Source organism: Scomber scombrus, chromosome 1 (assembly GCF_963691925.1).
Source record: "Scomber scombrus chromosome 1, fScoSco1.1, whole genome shotgun sequence".
In the NCBI taxonomy this organism is placed as follows: Eukaryota; Metazoa; Chordata; class Actinopteri; order Scombriformes; family Scombridae; genus Scomber; species Scomber scombrus.
The window spans coordinates 15,060,791-15,088,628 of NC_084970.1; the positions used below are offsets into that span (position 1 = coordinate 15,060,791).

At 39.6% G+C, this 27,838-nt stretch overlaps 2 protein-coding genes across 5 annotated transcripts; one reads left to right on the forward strand and one right to left on the reverse strand.

Annotated features, from left to right (window-relative positions):
* Positions 1-1,518: 1,518 nt before the first annotated feature.
* On the reverse strand, positions 1,519-13,188 carry kctd3 (potassium channel tetramerization domain containing 3). 3 transcript variants are annotated; one of them, XM_062421343.1, is made up of 19 exons: positions 12,933-13,188; positions 12,422-12,475; positions 11,074-11,119; positions 10,386-10,459; positions 10,222-10,280; positions 9,372-9,452; positions 9,028-9,189; positions 8,233-8,323; positions 7,603-7,793; positions 7,043-7,158; positions 6,794-6,881; positions 6,447-6,563; positions 5,840-6,010; positions 5,541-5,696; positions 5,244-5,340; positions 4,820-5,013; positions 4,347-4,485; positions 4,043-4,165; positions 1,519-2,110 (listed from the first exon to the last, which is right to left on the reverse strand). In XM_062421343.1, exons 1-19 carry the CDS (start codon positions 13,001-13,003, stop codon positions 1,528-1,530), a joined length of 2,613 nt encoding a protein of 870 aa, XP_062277327.1. In that variant the 5' UTR covers positions 13,004-13,188; the 3' UTR covers positions 1,519-1,527. The 3 variants fall into 3 exon arrangements, with proteins under 3 accessions (XP_062277327.1, XP_062277336.1, XP_062277318.1); XM_062421352.1 differs by having other exon boundaries at positions 12,797-13,188; XM_062421334.1 differs by lacking the exon at positions 12,933-13,188 and having other exon boundaries at positions 12,422-12,678.
* A 1,184-nt stretch (positions 13,189-14,372) lies between these two features.
* LOC133982342 (nuclear receptor-binding protein-like) lies at positions 14,373-27,673 on the forward strand. 2 transcript variants are annotated; one of them, XM_062421373.1, is made up of 18 exons: positions 14,373-14,497; positions 14,863-15,268; positions 16,280-16,402; positions 16,966-17,067; positions 17,237-17,326; positions 17,603-17,643; positions 17,770-17,864; positions 18,951-19,034; positions 19,694-19,752; positions 19,838-19,936; positions 20,085-20,217; positions 20,424-20,514; positions 20,846-20,896; positions 21,464-21,599; positions 21,727-21,780; positions 21,886-21,949; positions 24,862-24,917; positions 25,445-27,673. In XM_062421373.1, the coding sequence occupies exons 2-18, from the start codon at positions 15,029-15,031 to the stop codon at positions 25,502-25,504; spliced, it is 1,578 nt and encodes a 525-aa protein (XP_062277357.1). In that variant the 5' UTR covers positions 14,373-14,497; positions 14,863-15,028; the 3' UTR covers positions 25,505-27,673. The 2 variants fall into 2 exon arrangements, with proteins under 2 accessions (XP_062277357.1, XP_062277349.1); XM_062421365.1 differs by having other exon boundaries at positions 14,379-14,624.
* Positions 27,674-27,838: the final 165 nt, after the last annotated feature.

Sequence of the window (27,838 nt, forward strand, 5' to 3'; positions counted from 1 at the left end):
GTGACCACTCATCAATGATCTGCCTCACAGTCATGAAGTCTAATCTGTCCTGTTGTAAATCTATCATAAGATAGTTCTACGCAGAGCCAGAGTGAACAGGTCCGCTCCACAATGAGATCAATGTTCACAAGCCTTTGGTCAGAATCCTTTCCTTTAAAAACACACAAACAGGCTGATAACCGTCAAACCAGTTAAATAAGGCACTGCAACAGTCATCCAAAACAAAACCAGACACATTAGAAAGGAGAATAAGTAAAGTAATGTAGTGTAGGTACTCGTGTCGAGCGGAGTGTAGTGATATTGCGATACTGTAAAAAAATTAATTATAATTAGTGTGATCTTGCAGGCACCACTGTGAAAAAACTGGAGTGGATATAAACAAACTGCATTTAAAACAAGTTGTGTTTCTGTGTAAATGCTCTGTAGATTAAGGTGATCTGCTGCTGTTGGTGTGAATTGACGGGTTTTTAAATGGCTTGAAGAAAAAACTTAACTTCCCTCAAATTCACATTAACATGTTTTATGAAAATGTCTCAACAATGTGCGGTATAATTCACTGCATGTCATGTTGCTGACAACAGGTCTGACTTTTGTGCCTTTTCCGAGGAGAAGCGAGGCTGGTGCTGCTGCTGCTATCATTACTATGAGAATAAATGAATAATGTAATTGGCTTATGACTAATGAAGTGAGATTTTAAACGGACAGCTGCAGTGAAAAGCAGGCACACATTCACATGATGGTTCACTGTTCTTGCAGGCTAAGATACGGCAATCGTGAAGCCTTCGTGTATAAACCAGAGTGTTAGTGTCTGTTGTGCATCTTAACTCCACTGTTGCATAGTTGTCATTGAGCTGTTTGAACAACAAACCCAGAAAAGTTTGACTGCTATTTACTGACTTCACTGCTTGCTGACTAATAGCTTTTAGTGTCATTGCTTGAACAACAATAACTGCCGTGTCTCTGGCTGCAGCAAAGTACAGATGAGGATTCAAGTAGCTGCCAGGATTCTGGCAAAGGGGTAACATGTTTAAGGTCAATTAAAGAGCGACAGGTTGCACATAATGTCAGAGCAACTTGATATCATCATGAATTCTGTGTTTGAAAGGCGCCTGATCTGTTTCACAAATGTATATGTAGTTACTTTGTGTGAATTCAGTTGGAAATATAGATGTGAGTCAAGGTATGTCATTCCTACCAGAATAACAGTCATCTAAAACACTGAACATAATAATAATAATATCTGATAAAAGAACAAGATGTGCCTTTGTTCACCTTCATTTTGAAGCGGTTTGAAGATATCAGGCTAGATAAAGCACTCTTCATTTCTATTACTAGTGCTGTGCTATCAGATTTTTTTCTTTTTGAAGAACCTTGATGAGTGAATGGATTTCATTAAGTGGACTAACACTTTGTGCTTCAACAAAACAGGCAGCAACAACACACCCCTGTGTATCTGCACCTAGAGGACGTCTCTGAGATGATTCCGCTGATGGGATCAAAAGAAAGTGGGTGGGTACGTTGTAAAAGTCACAGGCTGCTGTCCTGATTGGATGACTCAGAGGGGAGCTTCCTGTGTCGTGGTGAGGTGGAGGAACCCAGTTTGGTTGGGGAGGGAGAGGCAGTGGCAGAGGAGTCGCTGCCACCCCCCTCCGATCCAGAGGGGACAGAGGAGAGGTGAGGGACTGGGGGAGCCCTCTTCCTACCCAGAAAGCCTCCTTCTAGTACTCCCCTCTTCCTCACACTTCCCTCTGCCTTCGCTGCGTCTCCGCCGGGTCCCACACCTTCTCCCTCCTCTGGCTGTGGATGCACCTTTCGCCTGACGTCACCTCCAGGGATCGGGCTGTCTGGGGGTTGCCGTGGGGGCTCTTGGCTGCTTTCTGCCTTCGGTCCGTAAACACCAGCAGTAGTCAAACCTCCGACATTGTTGTTCGAGCTTGCACCAATGCTTCGACAAGCCCAAAGCTCCATGGCTGAGGCCCTCCTCTCAGTCTCCTCGGGCCCAAAGTCACAGAGTGAACGGCGGGCGTCCAGGGTCTGGCTGGCACTTTGGGCAGCTGTCTGACCTGTGCTGTCCAAGACTCCTCGACTAAGGCTGAAGTTCTGGAAGTCTCTGTAAAGAGAAAGATGGAGGTCAGTTGATCAGGGTGGAGACATAGATAGACACATTAACACAACGACAACAAGTTTCTGCCTGTTAAAGGAGAATTTCCTTGCCACTGTCGCCAAGTGCGTCCTCATGTGGGAATGTTGGGTCTCTTTAAATTAAATTAAATTAAAGAGTACGGTTTAGACCTGCTCTATGTGTAAAGTGCCTTGAGATGACTTTTGTTGTGATTTGGCGCTATATAAATAAAGATTGATTGATTGATTGATTAATTGATTGATTGACGCAGAGCCTAGCATTTACCAACTGTAAATTCAAGGAGGTGATCAGATTGTTTATTACTGGGGTGTCACACAGAAACACGAGTACGTTTTAATGCCAGCTGTCCACACAGATTACATACTAACTTACTTTTTGTTTTGGTTTAACTTGCTCAGGTTATTTTATTAAGCAGATTTCTGCTTCTACCTGTAAATAATGGAGGTAAATGTCATTTTGTTTGTGCTTCTCAGTGAATTAAACCTGCAGTGCAGAACTTTAACATATAAATGAACGTCCATTACATTCAATTCATTCATTGCCAAACGAGTTCACACAATGCTGATTAGACCTATAACCGCCATCTAAGTCTCTCTGACAGTATACTGGACTTTTTAATCTGGTGTCAGGTTTCACATTCCCGTGCTGGCCAGATGAATGCATACTGAGCGTGCTCCAAGCACAAAGCTAGCACGCTAGCAACAGCAGACTTCCATTTCGCTCTCTGCTAGGGATGTCCCGATCCAGCTTTTTGCACTTCCGATCCGATACCGATATTGTAGCTTTTAGCATAGGCCGATACCGATACCGGCCGATCCAAGCATGTATTAAAGATATTTACTTATTTTGTTGTTATACTCATGTTGAAAAGGGTTTTACTCTTAAGAACAACTAGCCAACTTAATTAGGTTAGTTTGAATAATCCACAATGGTTGGTAATGAGAAGCTGACCAGTTTATACTTAACAGGGTTAAATAAACACAAAATAGACAAAATAATAAATAGTCAATTAACCATGAACCTCTTGAACAACAAGAGTGTAAACCAAGGCTTAAAAAGCCATCAGTGCAAACAATATTGTAAACTGTATTAAAAAAGCAAAACACACAAAAAAGCTGAGTAGAAAATAAATAGTGGGATGCTGGACAGGTCGCTAGGTGTGCTGAAAAACGCGGACCGGATTTGGGGGGAAAAGCCGAAAAAAACTGGAATGGAGTTTTAAACAAACTGGATCGGGAGTCCGGATCGGGATTTTCCCGTGCAGGCCGATCCGATATTTATATGCATTTTCTGCTAATATCTGCAGCCGATCCGATCCAAATATCGGATCAGGACATCCCTACTCTCTGCTAATTTGAAGGCAGATTAAATAATTTAATCATGCGGCTCTTTTCAAATATTATCAGACAGAAAGAATCAAATTTCTCAGGGGTTGTGTGATGCTCAAAAACAGAATAAGCTACAGCAGAGCCTAAGACGTAAATGTTTTGACAGTGTTTTTGTAATCACTTTAATTATCAGAAGGGGGAGACAAAAGTCCCACATTCCAGCATTAAGTTATTACACTTCAAAAATTCAATGGCAACAAGTCTTCACAGAAACAGTTTCCCTGTTACTTACATTTTACATAAGGGAATGTCAACTTTTTTTATAGGAACTATTTTTTTCTATTAAAAAGTTGAAAGCAGATATTATATATATATATATATATATATATATATATATATATATATATATATATATATATATATATATATATATAAAACCAAAATAATTTTCATGGCTTATTACCAGTAGTAATAGGTCAGTGAGGAAATATGATTATTTGTAATACGGGTGGGGCAACCCTTTTAAAATAAATGAAAGTATCTGGGTAATAGCACAGAAATGCTATCTCACCGGTAGCTGTGGAAGGACTCAGTTCGTCGGGCACGGGCCAGCAGGGGACTCTCTCTGTAGGGTCGAACAGCTCCATAAGTGGCCTGGCTCTCAGGGATGGTTTCCTGAGGCTGTAACTGGAGACTGAGGTTGATGAAAGAAAGAGAGGGAGGCAGGTAAGAGCTTCAATGGTTGGCCAAGACCTCCATCACATGTATGTGTCGGTTATTATTGTACAAAAGCTGTTCTTTGTTGTAATTATATAAGCCGTGAACGTTGATACGTCCTTATTTTGTGCATTAATGTGTGTAGGAATGTCTCAAACCTGGAGCAGGATTCTCGGAGGCGTGTGTGCTGAAGCACTGAGGGGGCGGGGCTAATGTTTGGTGTGGCACAGCGGGAGGTGCTCAGGTCACACTGGTCCAACAGCTGCAACAATTCCTCCTCTGTAGGTCCACCAACGTCTATCAAACACAAAAGCAGCTTTAAACCACACAGACACACACATTTCATCAAAAGCAGTTACATCTGAATGATAGCACTGATCTGAAAAATAGTCGTCTGTACTGTCAGTTTTCATTGCCACGACGTGGTGGTGTTTATCGGCAATACATATATAAAACTAAAAGGAAAAAAACATCAGCTACAACACTATATGTTCTGTATTTCTAAATACTTTAAAATAACATATTTATGTGAAAAATCGTGTACACTGAACTACTCTGCCCCCACATTTCTGTCTCTTCCTCTCATCTCCTGATCTGTCCTCCTCCTCTCCCTCTGTCTCCATTTCCTCACCATCTTTCTTCCTTTCCTCTCCTTTGTTAGCAGTGTCCATCGCAGTCGTCAGGTCCCACATTTGGATACTGCCGTTGCCGTGGCCAGTGAACAGGTAGCGCCGAGGTCGGGACCCCATCCGGCTGGAACCCTCACACTCCCGTACCATGAAGCAAGAAATGGTGGTCCCATCCACTGACTGCACCTCACAGATTCTAACACACACACACACACGCGCCTGTAAACACAAAAGCCTCAATCAAGAAGCAACGACAAGTATCAAAAGCTTCCAGAAGAGTTAAATAAAGATGGGAAAGAAAGAGATTTAGCAAGAGGAAGCATCTTCCCTCCGCCCAGATCATGAAAATAGAAAAGAAAGACAGTCATAGGTCAGAAGAGAAGAGGTGAGCACAAAAGAAGAAGTGATAGATGGAGGACATTATACCTTTTACCAGTAGATGAGAGCCTCACAAACAGTTTGTTGGTGATGGGGATGACCTTCTGAATGAAAACCTGCTGGTCGTCTCTATCTCCAAACGGACCTGAGAGCAGAAAACACCACCAGTTTCTACCTGCGCCTGAATTCAACAAGACTACATAAAATACTGGTAGAAAACATTTAGTTGAACTAGTATATGTGATAAGTGCTCGATTCACTGTATTTTGTAAGTGACTTTTGTCTCTTGCACCACCTCTCAGTGTTGCCTTCCTCTGTTTCTTCTCTTCTTCCTCTTTCTCTCACCTATATCATTCCCTGAACAATAGCTCCCGTGGCTCTCTGTTTCCTCCAGTGACAGTATTTTGAAGGAGGCCAGAGGAGTGGAGCCTGGCTGGGTGGAGATCATCCCTCTGAACCTGGTCACCGTCCACGTCCGAACGTGGTTGTTATCCGCACACACTGACACGCCCAGAAACATAACAGAGAAGACACATAAACAAGAGATGATCTGACCGTGTTTAAACAGTTGTTTATTATAGTCCTCTATTACATGTGTCACTTCTCGCCAACATCCTCCTTATCCTCCCACGTGCTCCACCCACCTGATACCAGATGTTTCTCAGACAACATTATCTTCGTCACAGGGCTCCTGTGCACAGTAAACGTCTGGAAGAGCTGTGGACCTGACCCTACAGTCTCTGGGTGTTGCACAATCACCCTCACTGCACCACTACTGGTCCCATAGGCTATCTCTATCCAGTTTCCACTCACACCTGAGAGCAGAGAGAGGGAAGTGAAGACCAAGAGACACAAAACAAAGAGACAAAAACTTTAAAGTAAGTGAATATGATTTATGTTGCATGTGATGAACAGGAAGGATTACAATTTTTATAGTTGCTTTTATTTTTTTTTATTTTAATGGCTACTGTGGCTGAAAAAAATGCAGCTGTAATTTTAGTTGAGAGAGAATGTGTGTGTGTCATAGGCTAGTGCCGGGAACACATTTCAGACCTAATTTTGGCTTGATTTTTGGGTTAGTGGTTAGGGTTAGGGTTAAGGTTAGCGCAAGTCTCCAGGGAATGAATATAATAATGTCTATATAATGTCCCCAAAAGTGACCTAGGACAGTGTGTGTGTGTGTGTGTGTGTGTGTGTGTGTGTGTGTGTGTGTGTGTGTGTGTGTGTGTGTGTGTGTGTGTGTGTACTGACTGGTTTTAGGTGTGAGGTAGACAGATAGCGCAGTGATGGCATCATTTGAAGGGTCATGATAAAGCTCCGTCACCAGAAGATCATTGTCCTTCATCCTCAGTGGAAACTTTTGCATGTCTGAAAAGTAGAGGAGACAAAATATTCATGTGTCGGAATTCAACAACATTTTATGAATCTAGTATCTAATACCCTTATTGAATCAAAATCCTGTTGATAAAAATGACTTTTGGAGAAATGAAAATCACCAATGTGCATGTTTCTTGTAGTGGGGACAACCATTAGACATCTGAAACATCAGTAACATCCAATTAAATGAGTGGCATGTGTGTTTGTGTATATGTGTATACCTATGTAGTAGATAGAGCCATTGTTGCAACCCAGTAATAGGAAGGATCCTGCTGTGTCACAGCTGGTAATGGGAACAACATCTTGAACCTAATACACACACAAAAAAAGAAGTGAACTCACCACAGCTTCAGTGTTTGTCAGTAGTTTCAGTTGAAAGCACATATACATGCACACACAACAGAAGGTCAAAAATGTATGCGATCAGCATACAAAAATGCACTCACACACTTGTACAGATGCCCTCCTACCTGCCAGTGCTGTGTAACAGCATTCCACACCCCAACCTTCCCCGTGTGGCTCGTAGCCACCAGCTGGTTTCCGATGAAGAAGAGATCATCCACAGGTACGCCAAGGCTGAAGACACCTGAGTGGAGAGAGAGAGAGAGATAAGTTAGTGGACATGTGGGGATGGCTGGAGAGTGCACATGGAGTCTCAGAGATTTCAGAGGGTCACAGGGGTCACAAAGCAGCAACGTGATCCACATATGCAAAATAAAATGAATAAATACACATTTTCAAACACACATTGAAGGTTACCCTTTACAATCTAACTTTAGATGTAATATATGTAAAACTCTAGGCATATACAAGAGTTCCCATTGGGGTCTTGATGTGAAGTTGGATCTTTCTACAATCTTCCATCAGTACATGCCTTTGACCAAATCCTGTTAACAGCTAAAGTCAGAATGTAATGCAATTAGTGTGTAAAATATATACTTATCAAATATTGTATTGACTACAGATTTTTATTTTATTTCCAGATGTTCTCTGTCCACACACGTCTTCAATTTATATGATGTAAACCCACCAATCTCATTGCCACTGCCTCCATCTTGGATGCTCCAGAGGATGATGTTGTTTTCTGAGGCGGCTGCCACCATCTTGTCTTTGTCTCCGTGCGGTCCACCCACCACCTTGGCGTTAAGTGCAATGCGTTCAATGGTCCAGTCAAGGTAGGGAGAGGAGAACACCTGCTGCCATCCAGAAGATTCCTTTATCCTGTAGTGAAATCACATAAACACAAATATGGTTACTGTTTTTAATTTCTTCTTATGACTTCAAAGTCAAATGTGCAGGGTTGCTTTGATGAAGTTTGACATAAATAGGATCTAAAAAGTCTATCTGAGGTTTCATAAGGGTGTGAGTGCTTTCCTTACTACTCTTATTAGACACTGTAAATGTTTCTCTGCAGAGCTTATGATATAGCATCTTCATCATAAAAGGAAACAATTTGTCTTGTTTGTTTTAATAATTGGCTTAATTTGACTGAACATGCTCACAGCCAAATATATGTCAACTTATGTACTGGGTTTGATGGATTGATGAAGTGAAAAATTTGAGATATGACAAATAATGACTTCATCTTCCCATTATAAAACATTTAATGTCCCCCCCTTAAGAAATATAGAGAGGATGGGAAATGTTGGGACAGTGTTACCTGTAGCAGATGACAAAGTGTGCGTAAGCTGCTACTATCCAGTTGTGATGTCCTGCTATTATCAGCACTTTCCTAGGGTCAACCATAGGACCTGCACACACACATACACACACACATGAAATACACAGAAACACACATATTTCAAAACCTGATAATTAGCCTGAAATATCTGAATCCCTGAAACAAAGTGTGGGCAGCCATTCAAAAGTCTGGAACTTGGCAGTGATGTTTACATCCAGTCACTGCATGATATAAAACACCCAAACCAAATTCCTCTCCATCAGGCCTGAGCTCATACACTGTTGTTTTATTGCAGCTCATTACATTCTCTGATGTCATCGTCAGCAGAGAGCAGGCCGATGTGAAACTAGGCTAGCTCAGTCAGCGCTGTTAGTCGGCGCACTAAAAGGATATGTCAGGTCACATTAGCTGCAGCATTAGTGCACTCACAGAATCACACACAGATGTGGTCAAGCATGAGCAGTACATACAGATGTGGCACACATATAACAGTGTGTAAACATACGCAAGCCTGCATATAACCAGTATGCATGCAGAAGAACATATTATGCTTACACAGACAGACAGTGTATTCCTACTGATAAGTCACTGTCTGAATGAGAGTCATCACTACATCTACTGCATTCTTCTTCTGCCCCAAGATGGATCTTATGGATTTATGGTACTTGGTCCTGGAGCTCAATGCTTACTTTTTATACAGTGTAATCTACAGGCTGTCATCACACACACACAAACACACAACCACATTTCAACAAACTGTCCAAGGCTACTCACCCAGTTTATGATTATCATCTGTTCCAGGTGAGCCATTGAGGGAGGGGTGAGGAGGGGGACCAACACGGGTGAAACCTTCTGCTCCACTTGGACCCGGCTGCTCGTCGGAGGAGGAGATGCCAGACGCTACTGAGGCGGGGCTCGACTTCCGGGCAGGGATGGCTGTCAATGAAAGATACGCTGAAGTGTATTATATCAACATTTCTGCTTATTCTGATATTCAAAACCAGGTTGTTTCCTCATTAAAACTATTTAATGAAGCATCTGTTGGATGTTGTGTTTACAACCAACTGATTTTCTCTATTTTACTCCATTTTCTACATCAGTCAGTTTCGAGTCTTTACCTGGGGGCGGCAGGTAACCATGGAAGAGAACGCTGCCACATGATGAGCGGTCCAGTTCCTCACACAGCAGCAAGCGCCGTACTACACACAAACACACACATACACACACAAACAAAGATGTTTAAGTCAAACTCTTACTTCTTTGATTACTTTGAAACTTTATAAATACCATTTTGGAAATTATAATACATCATTAGAGAGGCTGATTTATAGTATCATATCATATCACTTTATAAGATTTATATAATAAATTGTCCTTTTGCGTAGTGAATTTTAAACTTCACACTCTGTTTCTTCATTTTTTTCCCCCCATTCTTTTCATTTTGATAAAGTCATTTAAGAATTTACTCATGACAGACTGGATTATGTCTCTGAGTTGGACCAGGCCTGTGTATTTTGTATTACTTTGTATTATATTGTATGTGCTCATGTAGTTGATCAGTTATCACAAAAGGTAACTTTCCCATTCAAGTACACAGACAATGCAGGGAAGTTACAAACACTGAAACAGGATGTAAAACAACATTAGAGTAAATGGAACTAACAGCATTGAGGTTTGGATCTTGGTCAAAATTATGTGAAGTCAAAACAACATTTAGAGTACAACATTTCACTTCAACTACAGTCGTTCATATTTACTATAGCTGTTCAAATTGTCCCCAAAACACCCACATATTCAGCTGGTATGCAGTACCTACTGAAGTCGCAGACATGTGCTTAATGCTGACACATCACATGATGTAAGGCAGGTGCATTAATATAACTTCATGTTTCATAATGTCTATAAGCATCAATATTCATGCTGAGAACATGGTTGCTACTCTGATTTAATTATCTTACAGCAACATACCTAAAGGGGTGATCCCGTAAAACTCAGCTTCATGTCGCAGAATGCTGATGTTGACGCCCCTACAGAAACAGAAACAGCACATGTATTCTGTAAAATGCCGGTTAAAACTCTACATAATGTCTTCTTAAAATAAATAGTTTTTGAATGCTTTCAAGACTCCTCACCGCAGGTCCAATTCTTTGGTTCGGAGGAAATTCAAAATTGGTGCAAAAGCTGTAGGGTCTCTGTCAATAAATATCTAAAAGAGGAGGGAGACGCAGTATTATTTCAAATATTGGGCTTCAGTGACCACAAAAAGAAAAGTGACTGATACAATTCAAAGTCTTGTAGGGTGCATCTTTCATAGTGGTGCAGAAGTTCACATTTAACTTTATTGTCAATGTAGGGAAATCATTTGGTCAGCAGTGTAAAAATATACATCAAGACAATAACAGCAGCAGGAACAGTACAGAAACACAGTCCCGTTAGCTTGTTGGTCGCACAAAACAAGATGTCCCTATAAGCTGTTTCACTACTTTCTGACATCTGACTATCTAAACAAGTCATTAAAAAATGATAGACAAATTAATCTGCAATCAAAATTATCATTACTTGTAGCCTTAGAAAAAATAGTACGATACACAGCATCATCTACCAATACAGTTGGCAAGTCAATGAAATGTAATGATGAAATATTGACTGTGGGACTATACTCTTTGGACCATGAAGCATATTTCAGTAAATTGCATCATACAAAAAAAACAACTGTCATGTCCCATGTGCTCAAAGCTTTTAGACAATTTTCAGATGTCAGATTTGGCCAGCAAATACTGTCCTAGTTTTGGAATAAGAAGCAACAAAGCCCGTACTTACAGCTCCAGTTTCATCCCGAAGAGTGGATATTCTTCCACTCAGCAAACTGGAAAACACACACACACACACACACACACACACACACACACACACACACACACACACACACACACACACACACACACACTGATCTAGTTAACCTAGGCACTTCTCAAGTTCCACTCACGGGCAATGTTTCCACTACCCGGCAGTAAACACCCAAATTAATTTGTACAATCACAAAAAAGTCAATAATATAACATGTTGAAGCTGAACTTCAGCTTATTACTATATCAGTATGAGTTCAGTTGTGCTGGAAATTCTACAGATCTATTTAAGAGCCTGTATGTATAAAGAATGACTTTATTAGCGGCAGACCTCAGACAGCTGAGGACAGACAGACTGACAGGCAGACAGGTGCGCTGGCAGACAGACTGACAGGCATTTAGCGCTACTCAGTCAGCTGTTGTCAAACTGTGAGCTCAGTTCCCTGTTTGGTTTAGTTGCGACCGAGGTATTTGCCCAGCCCCAATCATCTGTTCCACTTCAGTATATTCCCCCCTGGGGTTAGAATTACACTTAATAAATAGTCATCTAAGACATTAAAAACACAAGGGTGCCAAAATGTATACAAACACCTAGTTAATGTAATGACTGTTTCCAACCATCGATGGCTTTGTCACAGTGAATACTTGATGAACACAAGATGTTGACTCACTATAATACCACAACAAAATATTTACCATTTATTAAAGTAACATGGCTGACTTGTTTTTCTACCTTCTTCCAGTCACAGGGGACAATAACTGTAATCCCCTGACATTTTACATCACCGGGACGGTAGATAAATTAGGCAGGACAAAGATGATGGAACATCCCTGCTTAACATAAATTATGTAATACGACTGTTTTACTGAGCTGGCATGACAGTTGTGAGCACAGCATAGCAAGCACAGTGAGTCCCTGACTCCTTTGTGCTGCAGCAGTAATACTAGCACAGTTTAATTAGCCTCACCATTTAATCAGTCTTGGTGATCTCAGGGGGAGTCAAGAGAAGTTAAATTTACTCAGACTGAGTCCCATGCTGGTTAGGTTTAGGAGCCTCTGCTTCATATACTGTTCTCCCTCCGTGGTTACGCATACACATTCAGTTCCTTGTCTATATTACAAAGCCAAGTGTTCCTTGTAACATACTCACATTTTGGTTACCAGTAAATTACTATAGTTTAAGTTGGTCTGCTATAGCATTCACTAAGTGACCATGTAGAGATGAGGTCAGAATAGCCATTTCACAAATAGTCCAGGGTTATTCCATGCATCCCTTGATTTTAAAGAGAGAGACACCATGCATGGCTGAAATATAACCAACCTTGAGAAGAAAGAGTCTGGGATCCACATCAGAGTCTGTCTGGAGGTGCTGAACCTACAGTATAAAGACACAATAGCACAGTTATTACTACTGGGAAATGTGGGAGCAGTGCATTTGAATGATGAGTTGCATTGTTGAAGACAATCATTACTGCACCGCACCAATGTCATACACTATATATGTACAATTCAAATGTTCATCAAGACCATCCGGTGTGTGTGTGTGTGTGTGTGTGAGAGAGAGAGAGAGAGAGAGAGAGAGAGAGAGAGAGAGAGAGAGAGAGAGAGAGAGAGAGAGAGAGAGAGAGAGAGAGAGAGAGAGAGAGAGAAAACGAGTAAGTGAATGAAGAGAGAGAGTAATAATAAAGTAAATAACCTTGAGTAGTGTATCTATTCCAACAACATCCATGGCTGCTTTGCCATGCAGATATCATCTTACACGTACGTAGCCACGGCTCAAATTTCCCAAATGATGACCATCATCCATCGAGCTGTCCGTTAACGAAGCTTACCTTGTCCCACCGACGTTTAGCTGGATGATTTCTCCCATCCCTGTCGTTAAATTGTTACCATTCGTGGCCATGGTGAGCGAACCAGCTGGATATGTGGTGATAAAAGTCACTGTGCCGTTATAACTGTTGGTCACGAAAGCTAGCTTGCTAGCGTTTCCCTCTTCTCTCCAGCTCAGCTGATGTCCCGACTCCACAGTCTGACAACCTCTGCTTCGTCCCACCTTCCATCAAATATCTCTTACATACGACCGATGGGGACGGCCTCGGTGTCATTAATCCTCCGCATAGTGGGCGAAGAGAGACAGTGGGTCTTTTTTATCCAGAAGGTAGCCACATAGTAATTCCTTTATTGTCCAAAGAGCTTGTTTGCATCACTGGCTCGCATGTAAATCGTGGATACGCAGAATATGAGCAACGTGAAACAGCTGTAGCTGCACAACGTCCACAAATAAAGCGAGAGTGTTCACCTTTGACAACTTCCGCTTTCGTTATATGCGGGTTGACTGCGTCTCTGCACTTTTCTTGATATGTAAAATGTTATATCTCTAATTATATCTCGTGCTTGTATTTCACACAGAAAATGTTTGGTGTCATAAAAATGGCCAAAATGGTATGCAAAGTCTTTGTGCATTGAACTGCAATTTAATAGACCAAGAAAAACAATTTTGTGCCAAACATTACTAATTTTACACAGTTGTAGGCCCTTCCCTCAAGCAGGATCTTGTACCTACTATCAGTCAGTAAGCAGTAAGGACGTGAACTATCTTGATCTTCGAGCTGCCAGAACAAGACGGTGCTGATTAGAGTGTACGGAAGCCGAGACCGGCTGTACCTGCAATTATTTTTATTTATATGCCATTATCTCCAGACCACGAATTAATTATTTTATTATCTCTCTAGAAATAACAAAATCATTAAGCCGTGATTTCTAGATAGCGGCATTAAAAATAGCCCAATAGGCCATTCTCGACTTCCATAAGAACCTCATGTTGTAGTCATGACAACAACAAAAAAGAGCCAAAATTATATAATGTTAACTCTTTTCTTGTTATCAAAATTTCTTGTGTTGCGCAAAAACGACACATACATATTTACCAATTAATACATGGCTGTAAATATTGGTTGAACGCTAGTCTGTTTTTTTTGTTTGTTGCTTGATCTGAAGGAACTTAAATACGGATGTTTTAACTGCACTGTGCGTTAAAACAAACACACAAAGGGTGTGTGGCTTACCAACTTACGCTATATTATTACCTACCATAGACATATAAAGGGCCATGCAGCTACATTAGCTACTACATTTAAAAAAAAATCTTATTCTCCGAAGGGGGCAAATGTAATGTGTCTACTTAATAATATTTAACGACACCACTGCGTTTTCTTTGCGCAAACAAGCGCTCCTGGAGTACAGCCCCGCCCCTCCCACTCACTCCTGCCAAGAGAAAAGAGACTCAAACACAACATATTTTATGACGAAACAGCGTTTTTTGTTTCATACGGTCTTTTTTTTTACAACTTTATCATCAGCCAAGCTCACTTTTGCGGCGCCATTTATCTGTCATACGGTAACGTGTATTGCTTTTAAACTTTATGCTAGCTAACGTTAAGTATCTGTTTATTTACATTTCATTAGCCTGTTAGCTGTGAAAGTTAGCAAAGGAGTGGGAGACAGAGCTGACGGTGGACATTAACGTGAGTAAGAGTCTTAATAGCTAGCTACAGAGTTGATCTGCCTCTGAGCAACTATAAGTTGTCTGTTTCTCACAAGCCCACAAGGTCCGGAAGAACGATTGAACATAGCAAAATGTGGCACTTGTATTGCCAAGATTGTGTGTACAATTGGCACAGCGAAGCTGTAAAGTCAAAGGTAATTAATAGTACCCTTCTAACTTCCTCTCTCATACCCAACATATGTGTCATTTGTTTACAGTTCTTCATCCCCAGGCCCTAACTTGTTGAAAGCTAGGCCTGAGGAGAAGATGAACGTGTGACCAGCTCAATCAGAGACAGGAGAAAGCAAGAAAGAGGCCTCCCATCACTTGGTGCAACTCAGTAAGAGGAGCAGAGAGGAGGAAGTCCAGCATTCAAGTGGTGCCATGATGGCAGAGGCAGAGGGGAAAGCAGCTCCAGCTGAAGACGGAAATATAGCAGAGGCCACAGCAGCGCATATGTCTGGTAGTACTCAGCAGGTACAAGGTGGAGGGTCTGCCTCTCCTCCTGTGTCCTCCATACAGCCCCCTGCCACCACAGCCACGGAGGATGAGGATGAGAGTGAAGACGAGTCAGAAATCCTGGAGGAGAGTCCCTGTGGTCGCTGGCAGAAGCGCAGAGAGGAGGTAAGAAGGAGTACTGGGACGAATACTTGGATATCATCAATAGAAAAAGATATAGTTATATACATAGAGGTATTCAATCTTTAAACCATCAAAAGTTAAAAGTCATCATGAGTACCAATTCAGTCCAGTCTGCACCAGTCCAAGTCAGTCTGGCAATTTGACTTTTAACTATTGAGTTTGTATAGACCAAAATATATCAATAACAAGTAGTATCAAAACGTTTCCTGTCAAACGATAGCTGCAAGCGATTCTTTTTGCACCCAGAGCTAGAAAATATGACTATTTGTATGACTTTTATTTGCCAGAGTATACATCTATGCACATATACACATTTGCATGCATATGCATTTTGTATTTAATAAAAATTATTTGAAGACTATCAAAAATGCATTTGTGTAAAAATCAAATCATTTAATTGTAGAGGAGTGGTGGCGGCGTTTTATGCAATTTAATGATTCTATTCACATGATGGGTATCACATGAAGTACTCAGTTGGTATCAGTATCACTTTAAGGGTACTTGGATTGGTGCTGGTATCTTAATTTTTGTAACGATACCCAGGCCTATATACCAGCATCATGAAAAGTAGTTGATTGTCTACAGTTTATATACACAAAGCTTATATGTGCTCAACAGAGGCAAACTTTAGAGTTGCTAACGTTTGTATTGATATTTTGATAGGTGACTAGATTTGATCTGGTATAAACTTTGTAACTTTTTCTGGTGTTAAAGACAGCTAAGTTACACAAGGTCCAAAGGAATTGCTAATAAATTGGTTTCATTAGATGGTCACTTGATTCCTTTATCAGATGGTTCCCTTTTTATAAATCAAGGGTCATCAGTGTTCAGTAATAATATGTTGTAAGTCTGGATATAAGGGTTAGGGTCAGTTTATCAGAGGTCCTCTGTTTATTCTTTTATTTGTCAGCTGTATGTCCTGCATTTAATTTATTTTTCCACTGTGATATCATCTTATGTCATAATCCATTCCTCTGCTCCCCTTTGCTGTAGGTGAATCAGCGTAATGTCCCAGGGATAGATGCTGCGTACTTGGCCATGGACACAGAGGAAGGGGTAGAGGTAGTGTGGAATGAAGTCATGTTCTCAGAGAGGAAAAACTTCAAGCTGGTGCAGGTGAGGCCCACAGTTAGACAGAAAGAATAAAACAGTTGTCTCGGGGATTATGCCCCAATTGTCAGAGTAGTGACATGAGATATAACTGTGCTGTTCACTGTATATGGAAATATATTTTGCTCTATTAACTCATCCAAAGTCCGCCTAAATTTAAAAAAAAAAAAAAAGGGAAAATAATACTGCTGTGCCTTTGTATTAAGACATATTAAAACCACCATACAATCACAGTTCATGAACAAATATAATATTAAAATAGATTATTAAGATAAATTGTATAACACTCACTTTCTTCCCCTGAAGCATACACACAAGCATGTTATGACAAATGACACAGCTCAAGGTTTGCAATGTGGAAAAACCAGTGTCAAGCAGCACCTGTGAAATGTCACATAATTTCTGTCACTGTGTAATATCAGTTACAAAATGACACTATGGTGGCCAAGAACAGAAACATTGTACGTGAATGCACACAGTATTACCCATCAGACTCATAGCAAAATAAATATATATTTATATTCATTTTTTGATATACTTAATTACATTCTATTTTGCCCTATGTTCAGGAGAAAGTGAAGGCCGTATTTGATAACCTGATCCATTTGGAACATGCAAATATTGTCAAGTTCCACAAGTACTGGACTGACTCAAAGGAGAACCGGGCAAGGGTGAGTCTTAGTCCTGGAAACATTCTCTGGCAGCTGTAAAATTGGAGACATAAATGTGTTACTGAATCTTTTGTCTGTCCTCATAAGTACTAGCATAATTTTTTTATGATAAAATGAAACAAATGATAATAGTAAACTAGTTGTCCTGTAATTTCCTCTTCTCCATCAGGTGATTTTCATCACTGAATATATGTCATCGGGAAGTTTGAAGCAGTTTCTGAAGAAGACAAAGAAGAATCACAAGACCATGAATGAAAAGGTAATAACTGACTGTATGTTGAAAAGCTTGTAAATTGCCTGCATACTGTATCTTGTGGAAAGTCACAACTCCTTAATCAAAACAGGGATCAGAAGGACTTCACAGAGCAAGGAGCACTTTTAATGATCTAGTACACACATTTTTTGGCTTTTGGCAAGAGAATGAGGAAGGATATGCAGATAAGTCATGTACCAGCTTTAAGCAAAGTTAAATCACATGATGCAAGTCAGAGTCACTCAGTTAGTAAGCACTCTGATAAGGTGTATGGTCCTACAGGCTTGGAAGAGATGGTGCACACAGATCCTGTCAGCTCTCAGGTTGGTCTTCCTTTTTCAGACATCATTATGCTTACTCACAGAAAAATGCACACATTTGGAAACAAACAGTCCCTTACTTTTGTAGTTTGTATGTATTTGTGAATGTTTATTTTTGCTGTTGTGCAGTTATCTACACTCGTGTCACCCTCCCATCATCCATGGCAACCTGACCTGTGACACAATCTTCATCCAGCACAACGGGCTCATCAAGATCGGATCAGGTATAGAACTACAGCAGTTTCACACCAGTGTGTTATGTGGTGGAGCTGGAGTACTGTTGATGGAGTCAAATGACACTCAGTTATGGATGTAAAGATTGGAGATTTCACATAATTGAATAGTTAATCTCTCACGAGTTCATGGTACCAATTTAGAAGGTAAATAGTGTAGTGGAAACCGCTTATAGTGGTCACGTCTATCACTGTAAGTGGATGATGGTTATAACGTAATTTTCTTTCTTTTTCTTTATTTCTCATGCAGACTACCATCTAATTGTCATTTTTATATTTATTAGCTAACATTAGTATAAAGTAATGGAACGGACAGTGTTACTATTTAATTTTGTTTATTTATTTTCAAAATAGAGTTCAGTTGTTTGATATGCAGTGTGCACACATTTTTTTAAGGAGCAGGGATTTTCACTTTTGAAATGAAATTCATTCTTTTATCTGGCGGCAGAACAGGCAAAGAGAGCAGTGATCCTTTCCTTAGATCCCCTCTCCTTTTATTGCCAAAAGCTTCAAGGAGACATTTTTCATTGAGAGAAAATGACTTTCTTTCTCCCATCATGATTTCAATGTGCATGCAGCACCAGCCTGAGGGTCACCAGCTGGAAGCAGACAGGTCACTGTGAGGTCATAATGATGCTGCAGCCACTAAGTACACAACATACATGTATCATCAGAGTTAATTTTTAAAATAAGAATTATTGTAGTTTTGACTTTTTTTCCCTATATGTTGCGTATGAAAAGACGGTAACCATGATCACTATTAGTGGTTTTCACTGTATTTTAACTGAACAATCAATTCTATCTATGACAAATCTTGTGGCTTTTCTTTATTATCAAAATAACCCTGCATGTTGTGTATGATGTCAACCAAAGTGGCGTGTAATGTGGTTACTGTTGTATATACAGTCAATATGTGTACTGATGCAAAAACTCACGCAGCTACAAAAGCTTCTCCAGCTCTCAAACTCCCTCTACCATTTTTTTCTTGACCTATATTTGCATATTCCTCTTTCTTGTTTCTTACTCACCCCAGTCTCTGTATATCCTGTGTATTCTCTCCTCCTGTCTCATCTGCAGTTGCCCCAGACACCATTAACAACCATGTGAAGACTTGTCATGAGGAAAAGAAGAACTTGCACTTCTTTGCCCCAGAATATGGAGGTAGAAATGACAAAAATGTTTAGTTTGGATATGGGATATATACCGCACCTGTAAACCAAGTGATAGATATTTTGAAAAAGATGTTGTTACACATATGACTCATTTCAGGATTATCAGGATACTGTCTTTATTTTAACCATTTAAAGTATATTATTTCTCACAATAATTTATAGCAAAATAGAATTATGGCAGGTATCATTTGATTACATTTACTTGATGCATTGATACACATTTTGTACAGACATTCATGTCCCCTGCAGGATGAACTATAATAGTTTCAGTCATTCAACTAGCCCCAAATTCTGTTTTAGATACATTAAATGTTTTATTTTAATATTTACTACATTCCTGCAGTTGAACTATGGAACTTCCCATCGGCCTCAGTTGTTATTTTGTTTAGTGCCAATTACCAAATGTTAGCATGATGAAACTAGGAGAGTAAACGTGGTGAACTTTACCTGCTAAACATCAGCATGTTGGCATTGTCATTGTGAGCATGTGACCATTTACTGTGCCTCAGTACAGCCTCAGAGAGACAGTACTGTGTCTTGTTGTGTGGCATTTTTGGTTGTCAGTTATAACTTGATCTAGGTATTAAGTAATGACAATGCTGAGATATAATATCTATCTATTATTTATTTTTCTTTCTTTCATTGTAGCTGTTGTGGATGTCACCACAGCTGTAGACATCTACTCATTTGGCATGTGTGCCTTAGAGGTGAGATGTAAACCATAACACTTAATAGAGGGGTCAAAGCCCCCTCACAAAGCAATATGTTTACATGTGTGTTTGGGTGTTTCAGATGGCGCTTTTGGAGATCCAAGGAAATGGAGAGTCGTCTTATGTTTCTGAAGAAGCAATCAGTTTGGCCATACAGTTGCTCGAGGACCCTCTGCAAAGGGTAAGACAAAGAGAGAATTATCTTGAAATGTAATTTTAGATTAAGCTTTGTGAATGGATGTTAATGTGTGATAATGTTTATTTGAAAGCCTTATGTGTGGTTATCAGATGTTTGTCAAGACGTGTGAACCAAAACTCTGTTTTTGTAGGAGTTAATTCAGAAGTGCCTGGAGTGTGACCCCAATACAAGGCCTACAGCCCGAGAGCTGCTGTTTAACCAGGCTCTGTTTGAAGTACCTCTGCTAAAACTGCTGGCTGCACATTGTATTGTCAGCCATCAACGTGAGTCCTTAACACACACACATGCTAAATTATTCAGTGACAAGTTTTGTGGGTGCCCCAAATTCAGAAAAACATTGTCTATCACAATGCAGTTTATTGGACGTGGCACAAATAAATAGGAAAAAAAGACAAAAGATAGTATAAAAAAACTTCTGATGTGTTGGGTTGGAGTTCTGACTAATACTTTATGATTTGTATTTATCTAGACATGATCCCTGAGAATGCCCTGGAGGAGATTACCAAAAACCTGGACCCCAACCTGGTCATTGCTGACAGGAAAGACGACGTTCAGCTCAAGTAAGCCAAAGCTGGTATCCACCATCTAATGGGAATCTGCATCTGCATTGTCAGATACAGCAGAAATAAAGATTGTAGTTGAACACAGTAATTACTATGATTTTAATATCTACAACCTAGCAAGCATGAGTTAGAAACAGTAACAGCATACAAAGTTGTCATAGACCCTAATATTATTTTTAGGGTTATTATGTGCCTTAATTTCTGTGCTGTGTATATATAAGATTGTATATGTAGAATCATCTACTGTAATTGATTCAAGTGATGTTCTCAGTATGTTGGAAATAACACATTTCACATTGTGTGGTCCTTTTTTCTCATTTCTATGTAGGCTTTCACAGTTTCCTGCACTGGAGCTTGATAAATTCCTAGAGGATGTGCGGTAAGAAGCAAAGCACACATTGGTTTGAGGAAGCCCAGTTCTCACAAAGTAAACTGAGACGATGCCTCAAACATACAACAGTGCTTCGCCACATGGGGGCAGTAGTGTACTGTCTGTTTTTTGTGTCTCCCCTCACCATCTTACAATATAATATTTAAATATGGTGTACTGATTTTTTTTTGACATGCTTGCTGGCCTCTCTGGTGTGTAGCCAGTTCATCAAGTTCTTCTATTGCAAATAAGAATCATCTCTAATCTTCTCCATATATGTGCCACCTCACATTTCTGTTTTTACATTTTATTGTAACTCAGAAGTCATCCTTGAGTTTCTGCTAATATCAACTCACTGTTATTTGTCAATTTGGGGTATACAGTATATTCTGTGAGTGACTAAAATCATGACCAAAGACTTAATTTTGCCACTTGTGAACCCAGATATAGAAACGCATAAAGGAATCCTGATGCACTGGAGTTTTTAATATTACTTTAAGTGAGTACCTCCTCCCTTTTTCATTCCCTCTTACTGTCTCCCTTGTCTTCTCCATTTTTCTTCCCTCCCTGGATCAGGAATGGTATTTATCCCTTGACGGCATTTGGGCTCCCCTGTCCTCAGCAGCCTCAACAGGAGGCTGTTAAATCTCCCGTTGTCGTTCCCTTGGTCAAATCCCCCACCCCCGAACCTGCAGAGCTGGAGACACGGCGGGTGTGTATGACAGATTATTCTGCATTTTAAGAGATAAAGAAACTATGGGGACATTTTATAAGCAGTCATCGTTTTTGGTAATGTTTGTTGATTTTCGTAATCCTTTATTTCCATATTGCTCCTGCAGGTCATTCATATGCAGTGTAATGTTGAAACTGTTGAGGAGGGAGAAAGGTATCATGTAAGTCATATAATTTCCTCTGCAGTTATTTGTTGTTTGCTATCCATACAAAAGTAACATGATCTCAAATAATTAAAATGGCTCTCTCTCTCTCTCTCCTCTTAGCTAACATTGCTGCTGAAGCTGGAGGACAAACTGAATAGACATCTAAGCTGTGACATGTTACCTCGTAAGATCACACACTCACACATACAGCACAGTTCACAGTTGAGTTTCAGTACAGGAGCAATCAACAGGGAAGGTTTGATTTGGGTGTGTTATTGGTTGTGAAAAGAAGATAATAAAGATTTTTTTAAATAGCAAAGAACAGCAAATTTGCAACTGTCTATATTACAGTTGCTCATGCATGCTTATGCAATTCAATGATTATCTGATTTTCATTGAAAGGGTATCCTGTGAGAGGATTAGACTTCATTCTCCGTTTAAAAAAAGCCATAGCAGAAAGCATTCAGTATTTCCCTAATATGATTGGTGAGGTAAAGACATGTGATTATGCATATGTGTTTGCAAGAGTATTATGTTTTCTACCCATGTGAAAATGTGTTAGATTTTAAGACCTCCACAGTGGGAGGGGTTTTATAAGGTGTGGTCATTTTGGCCATCTGGACGGTTTGGTTTACAACTTTGGTTTAGTGTTAATGGTAGAATTAAATTTGACTAGCGGTGATGATAAATGATGAGGTTATGTCTGTATGAATTACTGCATAGCTAACTCCACTGTACTCTTGGATTATACCACACACATAGTTTGAATATACAGTACGTCTCCATATGTGTGTACTGAGGCATTTAGAAAGGGAGAGTGACATTCCAGAGAGAGCTTGAAACTCAGATGGCGTCACAATATACAGTATGCAACTATTTTAGGCAGAGACTGACTGACGCTCCTGTGCAATGAAAACCCTGCTCCTTTATTTTGACAAATTTATTTGGATTGTATCCTAGAATGGCATTTAGAACCCCAATAAGTATGAAATCTGTTTAAATATTCAACTTTACAAATTCTGAATTGTTTGATTTGTTGAATTTATTTATTTGCAACTGTGGGTCAAAGACATGGACCATAGGAAGGCAAATTGAAAAAAAGAGTACACACAACACAACAGTTGCAATGGTCAGAGTAATGTAGGCAGTATGATCCAGTGTGCACATGCACACAGGTATGCCAGGCATGTATAAAGCTGCAGGCGTGCAGAGAATGCTGGGCCTGTGAAAGGCTGAAGCTGACAGCTGTCAACTCTTGTGTCAAGAGCTGACCATCTCTTCTCAGACTTTCATCTCCCTGTCTCTCATTCACACAGAGTTCATTTTCTGACTGGGGCACTCCATTTTATATCTTCTACAATATTTCTCATGTTGAATGTCTTCTATTGCGCACGCACACACACACACTAATTCCTCAAGCACACATACTGTAACTGCCAACACATACACACACACGCAGTTTCATAGACACACCCTTTCCTCTTTATAAACTGTCCATCTTGCTGATATCAGGGAACACTATTAGAGCCTTCCTTATCAACATGCCAAGTCCAAAGGCACACGGCAAAAGGTCACTAATTAACTAAACTACTTAAATTTCCCTCCCTGCCTTTTCCCTCCCAAACCATACATCAACGCAAAATGTGCAGCGTGTTCTTTTCTCCAAAGTAAACACTGACTGTAAATTTGTCAGATGATTTTAGAGCAGAGCACAAAACATAGCCAGTCAAGGAAGCTTCCTCCTCTGTCCCAGTATCAATCCCCTCATACCAGTCAAAAGTCTGGACACACTTTCTCATTCAAGGGAATGGGAACATGTATCGAAACTTTGGACTGGTACTGTGACTGGGCTGCTGATGTTTTTGTACTCTGAAGGTCAAAGTTGTTGGATGCTATATCTCCTCCACTTGTTTGTCCTATCCCAGCCACATTCCTGGTACAGTTATAAATTGACAGCTAGGTTATTAAAAATCAGTCGACCATGACAATTACTCTGCTCAACAGCACAAGCAAAGATGTCCTCGTCTGGGATGGTAACTAAAATAACTTTTTTTTTTTTTTTAAACTTTCATTAAATACCATCCATTTCTTTAAATAACAGGTTAAGGACAGAAAATAAGTGTTATTTAGGGATGTATGCCAAAATATTTGCTATACATTCTGTCTTAACAGGGTTAAAGTTTTTCAGGAAAAAGTTGGAATTTAAAGCTCTGGAGCATTTAATAATATCAATTCTGAGTCTGTTTGTTTTGAATGTGTTTTTTGAGCAGCCTTGCTTATGTTATATTCAGGTTTCTGTTGATGCGTTTTCCTTGAAGTTCACTTTTTTGATGTTCACGCTTCCCTGAACTTGCTCCATACTTTATCCAAAGGTTGTTGATTTCTCACACTTCTTGTGTGCAGGGTATAGAGCCAGAGGAATAGCAAATTCAGAGTTACTTTACTTAATAAAAATTGACACTGTTGTTGGAGCAACATCTATCTCTGGTTTTTCTAAGAGAAATTCTTAGCTGAATAATTATTGAATGTGATGCAAAATAGTGATAGTTACAAGAAGTCTTACTTAAAATGTACTGTTAATGTTTTAGATAGGTTTAACACTTTCTATAGGAGAATGAAGATGCATTTGATGGGATGGAAATGAGGTTTTCATTGGAACATGAAACAGAACATGAAAAAATATAAATAGAATGTTTTTCCCAGAAAGAGAATTTTGAGCTTTAAAAGTAAAAATAGTACAAAAAAAGGAGGATAGGGTTGGAAATTGGAAGAGTGTCCATTAAGTCCTTAAGCCGTAAATAGAAAGGCTAAAGAGGAATATTTAAGAACCCATGTTTTGACAGACTACATTGATTTTAATCACGCTTGTTGGATGAATGCAAGAATAATTGCAATAGCTGCTGTTCAATGTTTCTTAATGTGTGAATGGTGGAATTTAGATTTATAAGCAGCATCTGAACAATATTTCCTGAATCCGGTGTTAAACTTTAGTATGCACCTCTTCAGTTGTTGTAGTGAGTGACAGCAGAAGGTAATGTGAAGGTGATGTTACGTGTCGATAAATTACTGTTAACAAACTGCTGATGTGTGTTTCAGATGAGAATGTTCAAGATCTGGCCGGGGAGTTGGTGCAACTGGGCTTAATCAGTGAGGTGGGTGTTTGACACTGACAGTGTGTGCGTGTGTGTGCGTGTGTGTGCGTGTGTGTGTGCGTGCGTGTGCATGTGTGTGCTGCAGGCAAAAATGTGTGTGATGTGTGGATAACCCTGTAGCTAAGCATGCTTTTTCTGTACAAAACTGTGTGAAAATTCAAGTAATTTTAAAAGGTGAGGTGCCTCCCGACTCCCCTAGACAGCCTGCAGTACATGCACACCTTTCTCTCAAAGAGGCTTGTGCACACTGTTACATATGCACTCTGGTGCCCACTCACTAGGCATGTGCACCTACCGACATTAATGTTGTATAATCACTTCATCTCACTGTGGGCGAGAGTATATGTAGACTTTTGTCTTAATGACTTAATCCTCTGAATGGATTTCATGGACACATAAAGCTGTTTTATGACTTGTCTGTTGTTTTTACCTACTGTATGTGTGACTGTGTGGACAACATATTTTCTATCAATAAGTCACTGTATTTTGTAATGTCCTCGATTGATAAAAATGTGTTATTTCCACAGGTGGACCAAAACATGATAGCCTGTCTACTTGAAGAAACACTCAGCCAAGCTCTTCAATAGCAACGGTTTCCTCCGCATGTTAATGTCTGCTCAAAAGTACACTCTCTTGACCCTGTTCCACTTTCTTTTTGATTACTCAACATTGTGACTGTATTTTAGGTTTTTTATTATTTTTTCTGTCTTTTTTACTTAGATTTAATGTGGCCAAAACAGTTTTTCCTCTGTGTCAGGGATTAAAGCTTCCTAATGGCACACAGTACGTTTAGCGTAAAGCTATTTGTACATAATACATTCACAAGGAAGCCGCCTGGAGTAATTTCACATATTTATTTTACAGTCAAAGCATACATGTGCACGGGTGGAGTTTTTATGAATTAATGGTTAAGTTCAGTACAGATGTAAACCTCAAGGTTTCCCACAATTTCTCAAGTGCATAGTAGTATTTTAGTATGAGGTAGTTACATTATGAGCAGCCTGACTTGTTTGTGTGTTGTATTAGAGTAAAATCTAAAACAACTTCAAAGACTGATTCAGGCCTTCACTGGAGTCACACAGCATGCTAATTCACCTCTCGCCACCGTAAATGTTATGGTGGTAATATTGACCAACAGCAAAACTATTCATAGCATAGCATAACTATTTCCAAGAGATGAGGGGATGAATTCCTACCCAAAGAAAATGTAACAAAAGAAACCATCCCTTTCTGGACTTTTTCTTTTGCCTCATTCGTCAGAACATTCCCAGCTCTTTGACTTATGTGATATACATCACCAGCATATCACCTATCATGTTAAATATATGTATATATTTAATATATGTAAGCAAACTTCAGTTTATTTTTAAAAAGCCTGTGACACAGAAAACAATGTATGTGCAATAATGCATATGACATTAAGGGCAAGCATCTTGCCAGTTTTCTCTGGAAGATGTTTCTGGTACTGTGAACTCTGTAAAGTTACTGAATGTCCGTTTATGCGATGTTTTTATATTTTGCTCTACTGTTTGCCTTATTCTAGGCCTACGCACATGCCTTAAAGTAATCTAGTCTCATTGTGTTTTATTATTTTTCTCATTGTTTTAACATTTGCTCTTAAAATTGATTATTGTTAGACATGCACTGAACTCAGTTGCCATATTCTCATAAAAGAGGACATGGCTTCTGTGTGAGAGTTGCATTTGTTATATTTATCTTACAAATTCTGTATATTATGTGTTTTTCTTTACTTTTAGTGGTTTCACAAGAAGGCCACAGTGTCGAGTGTCTGAGCCAACGCACAACTTACCTAGTTTCAGATGCTGTTGTTTTCATTTAATAACAGACCATCTGATAAAGCTGGGACCAAGTGGGTTTGACATCCTTCAGAGGGCAGAGTACACACTTGAGTATATTATAAAGGTCTTGTTTAGACATGAATTTAGAGCAGGGAGTTCCCTGTGGCCTTTCAGTGACATTATGGCTCAGAACTCCTTATGGACTACTGGTACTACTGTGTCTGAAAGCTCATACATGTGAGGACCTTAAACAGGCAGCAAGAATGCAGAGAAAATAAAACATTATCTGCATGCACACAAACAAATCAACGGTTGAAATACTATTAAATACAGTACCTGATTCCTTTCCATGGCATTTTATTGAGGTTATACCATAAGTTTCATATTGTCACTGTCTGTTCAACTGAAGACTACTGTATGAGCTTTCAGACAGAGCTTTCTTCTCATGCTGGTTGTTGCGTTGCTTTGCAACATAATGCTAAATTGGACACCTCACAAGTGGGGTCAGGTGAATCCAACGAGTCTCATTCATACATTTCTGAAGTATTTCTAAAATTTATTCAGGCTTTTTTTTTTTGCTGTACATTTAGTGTGTGGTCCATCAACATGCATTGTTTATTTTCCTTTGTTTGTATGTATATTTGTGAACTGCTAAGATTGTATAATCCAAAGATATGTTTTCAAGTTAGCCAGGAGAATGTAAATCAATCAATCAATCAATGTGGTCACCAGGGCAGCTTTATTCTCTCTTCCACCCAGTGTGCTGGTGGTGTTGAAACTGGTTATTAAATAATCGTATGGGTGGGGCAACTTCAGCCTGTTACTGGAGGATGTGAGCTTTTGGTCATATATGGTTATTCTTAGGCTTGGTTCATAACATGAATGTGTGTGTGCCTTTTCTGAGATGTGCATCCTGACAGAATCTGTATGACTTGCAAATAAATGTGATATGCTAGACTTTGTTGTTTGTAGTCGGAGAAATATACTTTTCTTATAGTTCTCAAACTTATCTACAGAGAGAGGATGTCAAACGAATCAGAGCTAGTGATTTAGAGAAAACTTGCGAGGACAAAACAACCAACACTTGTAGTAAATGTCTGACACGCCAGTTGCGCCCCTCAG

Coding starts and splice junctions, on each gene's coding strand:
- LOC133982342 (XM_062421373.1), top strand. CDS start 15,029: ATGATGGCAGAGGCAGAGGGGAAAGCAGCTCCAGCTGAAGACGGAAAT. Junction 17,068..17,236: donor CAAAGGAGAACCGGGCAAGG/GTGAGTCTTAGT, acceptor CTTCTCCATCAG/GTGATTTTCATCACTGAATA. Junction 21,600..21,726: donor CAGAGCTGGAGACACGGCGG/GTGTGTATGACA, acceptor TTGCTCCTGCAG/GTCATTCATATGCAGTGTAA.
- kctd3 (XM_062421334.1), bottom strand. CDS start 12,591: ATGACATTGGTGCGGTGCAGTAATGATTGTCTTCAACAATGCAACTCA. Junction 9,190..9,371: donor TGGTTACCTGCCGCCCCCAG/GTAAAGACTCGA, acceptor TTTCATTGACAG/CCATCCCTGCCCGGAAGTCG. Junction 8,324..9,027: donor AGATGATAATCATAAACTGG/GTGAGTAGCCTT, acceptor GTGTGTGTGCAG/GTCCTATGGTTGACCCTAGG.